The sequence below is a fragment of the Malania oleifera genome, chromosome 7, assembly GCF_029873635.1.
Source record: "Malania oleifera isolate guangnan ecotype guangnan chromosome 7, ASM2987363v1, whole genome shotgun sequence".
NCBI lineage: Eukaryota > Viridiplantae > Streptophyta > Magnoliopsida > Santalales > Ximeniaceae > Malania > Malania oleifera.
Window position 1 is genome coordinate 4,113,655 of NC_080423.1, and position 9,397 is coordinate 4,123,051.

Consider the following 9,397-nt stretch of genomic DNA (forward strand, 5'->3'; position numbering starts at 1 on the left):
CTTTTAAAAAAGACTGCCACTTTTGGTTTTTGAATTTTAAATGTATATTTTAGTAGTTATGAGATCAACATTTACTGCCTTTTTCAGGCATATTCTGTGGGAAGGGCTTTAACTCAAAAGCTAAAGAAGCTTATACCTCGTCAAATGTTCAAAGTGCCCATTCAAGTAAGATCGAATCTGCTTTTGATTTTTAATGCATTAGGAAGGGATAATTTGTTGCTTGGAAGTTCATTGTTATTGAAAATTGCTCTAATTATAAGTTATAACCTTAGAGGTCAATGTGAAGCCTAGTAGGAAGTCTGACTTGCAGTACACTGCTTAGATAACTGTTCATTAACAAGCACAAAATTTCTGTTATTTGGATAGAGAAAAGTGCAATTTACTTATAATTATCAACTTTTGTTCTCTAACAGGTACAATATCTATTTTAGACCTAATATAGAATTATTTAACTGACATTTAGATAGAAATGTGAAAATTGAACCTACTTTCTTAAGTATATCCATTTGCTCATCATGATCACCTTTCTTTTAATGTATGATGCATATTGACAGGCAAGCATTGGTTCCAAAGTGATTGCTAGTGAATCTTTATCTGCCATTAGGAAAGATGTTCTATCCAAATGCTATGGTAAGATTACTAATCTCCAATTTTGGGAATGTCTCTTATTAGAAAAATTAATTCTTTTGTTATTGAAATAATATCTTGGCCCACCAATTGCTCCCCACCTCCTTTCTTTTCTTTTTTTTTTTCTTTTTTTTGTGTTTTAATTCTGTCTTCTGGCCAATTTATTAGATTGAGCATATCTAGAGATCTTTTTTTTTTTAGAATTAAAAAAGAAGGTATATTAGATAGAGAAAGAGATATTACAATGAAAGAGGACAAGAAGTCCATCCCAAACAAATAAAATAAAAAATAAGATAAAATAAAATGGGAAAAAATACAAATAAAAATAAAAAATTATTTCATAAGATTGGCTTTTATTTCATGTCCTCCATGTTGTAGCCCATGTTCTTTTTGGTTCAAAAAGACTTGTCCTTCATTGGTCCCCTTTACTTCTATTTAATTTATTATCATTAGGGCTCGGTTTGGATTAAATGTTTTTCTCTTCAGAAGAGGAAAAGACAAAAAGAAGGAATTCATTTTCCATTGTATTCTCTCTCTATATCAAATACTATCAAAATGAAAATTTGTTATAACATGATTGAACATTAAGAAAAAAAAAATTAGGCTAAACTTGCTGGAGCACGGAAGTTTAATCTCAGCGCACTTTTGTCTATCGTCTATCAAGTGCAGTCTGATTTGCTTGCTGATTAAATACATTCTTGGAATTTTTTGCTTAATTGATTGGTTGATTTGGAAGTCGTGGGCAGATCTGAACTGTTATTTTGCTTTTAGAGCTTGATTGTTGCTGCCATTTAGCAGATTGCTGCCGCAAATTTATGCATTTTGAGGGAAGAAGGTCATTTGAATCTCAGTTCAAGAATTGATGATTAAATGAGATTGGTTGATTTGGAGGTTGCTAACTGATATAAATTGTTAATTCTACTCTGTGAGTTTGATTGTTGTTGTGATTTGCTTCATGCTGAAGGAAGAGGGTTGTTTAAGATTTCCAGTTGAAGAATTGACAATTGAATATTGAACAATATTCTGAACTGATAGTACAATAACAACAAAACCAAGCCTTAGGTCCCAATAGGTGGGGTCGGCTATATGAATCATTTTCCGCCAATTTATACAATCATGGACCATTTCTTTTGACAGATTCAAGGCTATTAAATCCTTACTCACTATCTCCTTTCAAGTTATTTTAGGTTTACCCCTACCCCTTCTACTGCCCCCCACAGTAACTAACTCACTCTTCCTCACTAGCATACTATGTGGCATATGTTGCAAGTGTCTATACCATCTGAGTCGTCCCTCCCTTATCTTATCTTCTATAGGAGTTACACCTCACTTTCCATGAATATGTTCATTCCTTAATTTATCTTTCAGTGTTATACCACTCATCCATCTAAGCATTATCATCTCGGCAACTTTTACTTTTTGAATATTCTGTTTCTTCGTAATCCAACATTCTGATTCTTATAGCATAGCTGGTCTTATAGTCGTCCTATAAAATTTCCCTTTTAATTTTAAGGGTATTCTACAATCACAAAGCACACTTGAAGTACTTCCCCATTTTACCCAACCTTCTTAACTCTATGCATTACATCATCTTCAATTTCTCCTTCAACTTGCATAATAGATCCAAGGTATCAAAATCTATAAGTGCTATTTATTTCTTCATCATCAAGTATAACTTTATCTCTAATATTCCTCCTACTATTACTAAAATTATATTTCATATATGTTGTCTTATTTCTACTTATCGTAAAGTCTCTAGATTCCAAAGCTTCTCTTCATAATTCTAACTCAGTCTCTACTCCGGCCCTAGTTTCATCAATTAATACAATATTATCTGCAAACAACATACACCATGGAACCTCATTTTGAATACTCTTAGTCAGTATACCTACTACATGCACCCTTTTTTTCTAAAACCCACCATAGAACTTCCTTAGGTATCCTATCATATGCTTTCTCTAGGTCAATGAATACCATATGCAAGTCTTTTTTTTTTTTCCTAAACTTTTTCATTAATCTTCTTAAAAGATATATAGCTTTTGTTGTAGATATCCCAGACATAAAACCAAATTGATTTTCTAAGACCTTCGTTTCTAACCTTTATCTTTGTTGAATTACCATTTCTTATAGTTTCATCGTATGACTCATAAGTTTAATTCCACGATAGTTATTATAATTTTGAATGTCTCCTTTATTTTTGTATATAGGTATTAAAGTGTTTTTCCTCCATTCATTTGGCATTTTCTTAGTTTTTATAATTGTATTAAATAAATTAGTTAGCCATATAATTCCGTTATCACCTAAGCATTTCCAAACTTCAATTGGGATGTTATCCGGTCCTATAGCTTTCCCATTTTTCATTTTTTTTTAGTGCAAACTTAACTTCGTTAGCTCTAATTTTGTGAATAAATCTCATATTTTTAGTCTTTTCCTCATTTGTCAAATCTAAGTTTAAGCCTTCTGTATGGTTTTCATTAAACAACTTACTAAAGTAACTTTGCCATCTTTCTTTAATGTCTTCGTCCTTAATCAAGACAACATCATCCTCACTTTTTATACATTTTACATTTCCTAAGTCCTTACTCTTCCTTTCTCTAGCTTTAGCAAGCTTAAATATATCTCTTTCCCCTTATTTTTGTATCTAATTTATCATACAAATTATTAAATGATCTGTATTTAGCTTCACTAACGGTTTTTTTGCATCTTTTCTTGCCTCCTTATACTTTTCAAAGTTATCATTTTCTGATGATAAAACACCAGGGCTTGATGGATTTAATTCCAAATTTTATAAATGCTACTGGTAGATTGTTGGAAGGATGTTACAAATGCTGTCCTTTTTTTTTCAAGGACTCCATACTGCTCAAAAGGTTGAATCATACTCTTTTGGTATTGGTAGCAAAAACGAAGAACCCTTCTCATCCTAAAGAGTTCAAACCTATTGCTTGCTGCAATATAATACACAAATGCATTACTAATGTCAAGACAAGATTGCAGCATTGTATTGGTTCATTTATTTGTCAAAATCAGACAACATTCATTAAGGGGAGGAGTATACATGATAATATCCTTTTGGCTCGAGAATTATTCCATGGCTATCATTTAAATGCTATTCCTCCTTGATTTGCCCTCAAGGTGGACTTGATGAAAGCATTTGATTCTGTCCACTGGGATTTTCTATTTCTTCTCTAGTAATGTATTGAAACTCCATAGATCTTTCATGAGTTGGGTAAAGGAATGCATTTCCTCTTCTACATTCTCTAGCATGGTTAATGGAGCTATGGAAGGTATTTTCAAAGACCAAAAGGCATAAGACAAGGACATTCAATTTCTCCTTTATATTTTTGTAATGCTAATGGAAGCGCTTAACGGAATACTGAAATTCATTGCAATCAATGGTAAATTTACATATCATAGTAGATGCAAGAAGACTAGCCTGCTCAATCTTTGTTTTGCAGATTTGATATTTTTAGCTCATGGTGATACTGAATCTGCTAAAGCCCTTAAGCATGCCTTGAATGTGTTTTATAAGATGACTGCTTTGAGAAACAATCCTCCTAAATCTGAGCTGTTTCACTCTGGTATGAATGAAAATAGATGCTTTGCTGAATGTTTCAACTGTGCAGCCACCTGTAAAATATCTGTGTTTACCATTGGTTGCTAAAATAATAAGTAAAAGGGATTGTGAATTGCTGAATGAAAGAAACACTGATAGAATTCATTCATAGACTCATAGGTTCTATCTTATGCTGGAAGATTGCAGCTAGTTTTTGGGTATTGGTATTCTGCTATTTGTCTTCCACAATCTGTTGTAGATGCATTGGACGTTCAAAGCTTTCATATGGAGAGGTAGAATGGAATACCCAAGGGTCTGAAGTAAAGTAGAATGATATATGTAAGCCCTATAATGAGGGTGATTTTGGGCTGAAGCTTCTAAAAGAATGGAATTTGTTCTCATTGATAAAAATGCTATGGAATATCTGTGCTTCTAAAACATTCCTCTGGGTAGCGTGGATCCTTAAATACAAGTTGAAAGGAGAAGGCATTTGGGCAGCTAAAGTAACTTCTAGCATCTCTTGGACTTGGAAGAAGATATAGCAAGGGAGAAATTTAGCATACCCTTATATAATGCATAATGGAAATGGAATAAATACTCATTTTTGTACTATGACAATTGGCATATAAATGGTCCCATTGTTCAGCATTTTGGTTCACATTTCCCATTGTTTAGCATTTTGGTTCACATTTGACCATGGAGTAGGGAATACCTATTGATGCAAAGTTCTCTTCCATAATTAGATAGAATACTTGGGCTCTGCCTAGAAGATTTACAGCAAATGTCCTTCATTTAAAGCTGCCATTGATTTTAATCCTGATTCTGCAAGAAAGGACAGAATATGTGGAGTTTATATGCTTCTGGCTCTTACTCATTTGCTTCTGCTTGGGAAGTCATCAGAGAAAAGAATTCTCCTGTTATGAGCAAAAATACTTTGGATGAAGCACAGCATTCTGAAGCCTTCTTTCGTAGCATGGCTTGCCATATTTAAATAGGTTGCCCACACTGGAGTTAATATCAAAATGGAACAAAACAGTAGACTCAACATGCAATATCTATGGGTATAATTTAGAATCTAGAGAGCATTTGTTCTTTGAATGTCAGCCCTTCAAAGAAGCTTACGAAATAGCTTGCAAGAAGATGGATCTAATGGTAGCAGGGTCAAATTGGCAAGCTAACTTGAGTAGGCTCCCCAATTTGCGAAACACACCCAAAAAAAAAAAAAAAGAATTTTGTGAACTGTTGTAGGTAGCCTCCATATATCACTCTTGGAAAACCAGAAATAAATGTATTTTTGAAGAAGCCAAATTCAAACATTACAGCAATGCTGATCATAAATGATGTCAAGATGATCTGCTGATGGTGAAATGTGAACTCCTGAAGCTGTAAATCAAGGAAAACTCAGATGTATTGTGCACTGTTTTGCCGTCAAATCTGTTTTGGGAGTTCTGTCTCTCATTCTAATGTATAGGCTACTGCCTTTCCAGCTGATGAATTCTTACTAAAAAAGTTGAGAAAAATAAAGCATTAGTGCTTGTGTAAAATCAAAATTTTGTTCATTGATTTTCTATATATTTTATTTTCCTTCTCACTTCCCTTGACAACTAAACATTAAAAAGAGGATTCCTTCATATTTTCCTTCCATTCCCTAATGTTTTCCAAGTTCGAAACGGCAACTAGAGGTTGCTTATGACTTATAAGATCACTATTTTTTCCTGTTTCTGTATTTTTCTTGTAGGTGGGGACATCACAAGGAAAAAGAAATTGCTTAAGAAACAGGTATTTTCTCTCTAATATATTTTTTAGCCGTTATGTAACCATTCGTGAATTGTATCATTTCATTGAAATTAATTTTAGTGATTCTTGTCCTAACAAAATGATAAATAGGGCCTATAGGGAAGACTTTTCTTCAATAATCTTAAAAGAAAGTGGTAGTTCATGTATGTTTTTTGCACTTTTGCGCCATTTTTTAACTTATAAATTTTATTTTGTGGTTCGCCTACATTCCCCAGATTGACATTTTCTTGAAGATTTCATACCTGGAAGTTTGGTATTTTATTGGAATCTTTTAACTTTTTAACCATCCATATGTTTGAGGCAAAACCAAATGTGGGGTTCTTTAACTGTGTTGCCACGTGGCACTCCTTTCAATATTTGGCTTTCATACTATGAAAAGTACAATGAAGATGGCATGGAAGCCAAAGAAAGCAGTAAAGGTAATGATATAGATGGGAATTTGTAGATGGGTAAATTGGAAGTGGAGGATGGGCCTGTGGTTTTTTGACGATCATCTCCTCGACTGCTTCTACTAGAGATTAATGGAAGTGAGCTATATCTTGTTCCATCTGGAAATTGTGAATGAGTCATTTACTTGCTCAAGCGCTTATTGATTGAGCTAACAACCTAAACTCTAGTTAACTTCCAATTTATTGAAGCCAATCCCTAAAAACCACTTCAACCTCTCTACCCCATCCATGTACAGGAAGTTTGTTATTGATGTGCTCTATTTTTCACCTACGGTTGTCTACTTTACTGTTCACATTTTCTTTACACTCTTTATTTCTTGTGCTTCAGGGCTTCCCTAGATGCCTTCCACAGGCTGCTTCTTTCCACGTTGTTGCTCTTATTAGTGCATTCCTTTTGTTTAAACATGTAGTTAAATTTTCTAGCCAAGTCTATATTGAGGTTCACATACCCAAGGCATGACTTCAATTAAAAAGGTGCAAAAGGCACACATCTTTTGTACTAAGCATCAGTTTATATTGCATTTCCTTTCCAGGATTTGGTAATCCAGACTTGCCTCTGGGCGTTTTGAGCATGCTTCATCCTGAGGCGAGCCTTAATTGAGCCTTCTTAGACAATGACACAAATATTATTTACAGACCATGTGAATTTAGATGTATGTGTGTGTGTGTGTGTGTGTGAGAGAGAGAGAGAGAGAGAGAGAGAGAGAGGGATGATGCTGGGGAAAATAGGAGGTAATGAAGAGGATACAGGACATGAAGATGCTCCTGTTGATGCTTGATGGAGAGGAATGGATCCATCTGTTGCAGGCCTGGGGAAAATGATAGGGAGGTAATGAGGAATGTACTGGACATGGAAATGCTCAAGTCAATGCCTGATGGAGAGGAATGGATCCAAGCAAGAGGTTAGGAGCATGAAGTTCTGTTGCAGGCCTCTAATGTCAGGGTCCACCTCTGCCTCCTCCAGCCAGTGTTAGGTTCACCTTTTGCATCCAACATCGTTGCATATAATTGTCCAAGCCTATACAGGATAGTATATGGAAAGCATGGCACCATAGTATGTGTTGTACATGTTTGTAATTGTCCCAACTCTTATTGAACATGTATCAGTAATGGTCTCATGCCATGTGTGCAGCACAGCGATTGGGAGAAATGTCCTGTATAGACAAGGGAAGCAACTTAATCCTATTCGTAGGGCTCAATTTCACTAAATTGTTTGGTCATATTTAGCACTGTATTGGCCTTATTTAACTCATTGGATCATAGTTGTAAATTGTTTTTCAATTTGCAGGTTGTTTCTTGTTCATGGTGAAATGTAAATTGTAATAAACCTATTGAAAATTATTTGTCGTTTGTGCTTAATATTTATTTTATTTTGGTAACAGGCTGAAGGAAAGAAAAGAATGAAGGCCATTGGTAAAGTTGATGTGCCTCAAGAAGCATTCATGGCCGTGTTGAAACTTGAAAAAGAGGTGTTATGATGTAATACTTCATAGCCTGTAACAGTATTACAAGAAGTTAATTTATTGAAATCTATTTTGCAGTCTCCTACTGATCTGGGTCATGCTGCATCATTTTTCCTACCTCTAATGAGGCAATTGATAGGGTATTCCAGTTGCCTGCACAACTGGAAGAGATTTTCATAGCTTGCATTGTGATACACAAGTTCTCAACTTCTGAATTTTCTTGCATCACGAGAATAGACAGCAATGTTTGTGAGGTCTTTTTGTATTTTTTGGTGGTTGTCAGGGTTATGCATATACTTTTCATGTTTGCAGTGCGTACGTGTCTGAATGTTGCTAGTCTGGGTATTATAAGTTTAAGGAAATGGGGTTAAGATTTATCTTAACATTTTCAGTTGCAATAGTATTTCTTGCTGAGGCTGATACTCATCTCATTAGGAATGTTATGAATCTTCCTGAGAACGACTGTGAGGGTCTAAAGCCTTTTTAAAAAATAAAAACCATAACCGATTTGCTTTAATTTGTGCTAAGTTTACTATTATGTTTTCTAATAATGCGGATAACAAAACTAGAAGGAATTAGCTAGATTTTGGGAGTAATTAGCTCTAATTCTATATGGAACAACTTGTGTATAGAACGCAAATACCCATTATGGAGGCTCTGAGCAATTCTATTGTTTTTTTTATGAAAATATATTAGTCAAGGATGTGATTGCAGAAAACTTTGGAAATGAGATTGGAGCAAACTTATCTATTTGTTATCTCTAACCATGGTCAACAAAATCAGGTCAACTCTGCCTCACATTGCTCGCATTGAAGACTATTTTTTGGCATCCAAGCTCAAATGACTTATGCAGTAAGATTAACATATAGTTGAAAAATCTCTATGATGAGAATCTTGTCCAAAAGTAGGAGTGAATTTGGAAAATTCTTTTGTGGCTCATCTTCCATGATAAATTGTCCGCTAATGATTTGCAGGTATGAAGAAGGGCAAGTCAAATTACTGTGACAGGTGTTAGGTGTCCATGGATGATTCAATGCACCCATTGCACAATTGCTCGAAGGCTGGACAGTAGGAAGTTTTTCAATTTTGACAAAATTTTCTTCTCTTGGTGCAGTTAATTGCCTAAAGATTCATATTATGTATATCAATAGTTGAGATGGTAAGAGAGATAGATGTAGAAAGTTTATTATTATTGGTAGAATAATTTGGAAGGCTTATGATGTTGAAGTGATTGAGAATAAAATTGTTCTCTCTCTTATCTAACAAATGGAGATTGGAACGTTGGAGCATGATTGCAGCATACTTTCACAGATGCAGATATGATTTCTCATAATTTAGAGGCTTAATTTGTGAAGTTAGTTTGTCCTCTTGTAGGTTGGTATAAAATTAATGTCAATGGAAGTTCTAGACAACCTTTATTCAATGGTACTTTGTGATAAGAATAGCGTTTGGTATTTAGTATTCTCAACTACCATAGGCTTGGCTCTAATATGATGCCAAGTTGGACA

The 9,397-nt window shown here is 34.5% G+C and overlaps 1 protein-coding gene across 3 annotated transcripts in view; it reads left to right on the forward strand.

Moving 5' to 3' along the window:
• The window catches only part of LOC131160630 (translation factor GUF1 homolog, chloroplastic), a 116,580-nt gene extending 107,402 nt beyond the window's left edge, over positions 1-9,178 (forward strand). For 2 of the 3 annotated variants that reach the window (XM_058116476.1, XM_058116479.1), the window contains 6 exons: positions 88-165; positions 555-630; positions 5,919-5,959; positions 7,809-7,895; positions 8,673-8,741; positions 8,864-9,178. In XM_058116476.1, the coding sequence (XP_057972459.1) occupies positions 88-165; positions 555-630; positions 5,919-5,959; positions 7,809-7,895; positions 8,673-8,702 (312 nt within the window). In that variant the 3' untranslated portion in view covers positions 8,703-8,741; positions 8,864-9,178. Of the gene's footprint in view, positions 1-87; positions 166-554; positions 631-5,918; positions 5,960-7,808; positions 7,906-8,672; positions 8,748-8,863 lie in introns of those variants that run through there. The other variant, XM_058116478.1, reaches the window with a different exon arrangement.
• Positions 9,179-9,397: the final 219 nt, after the last annotated feature.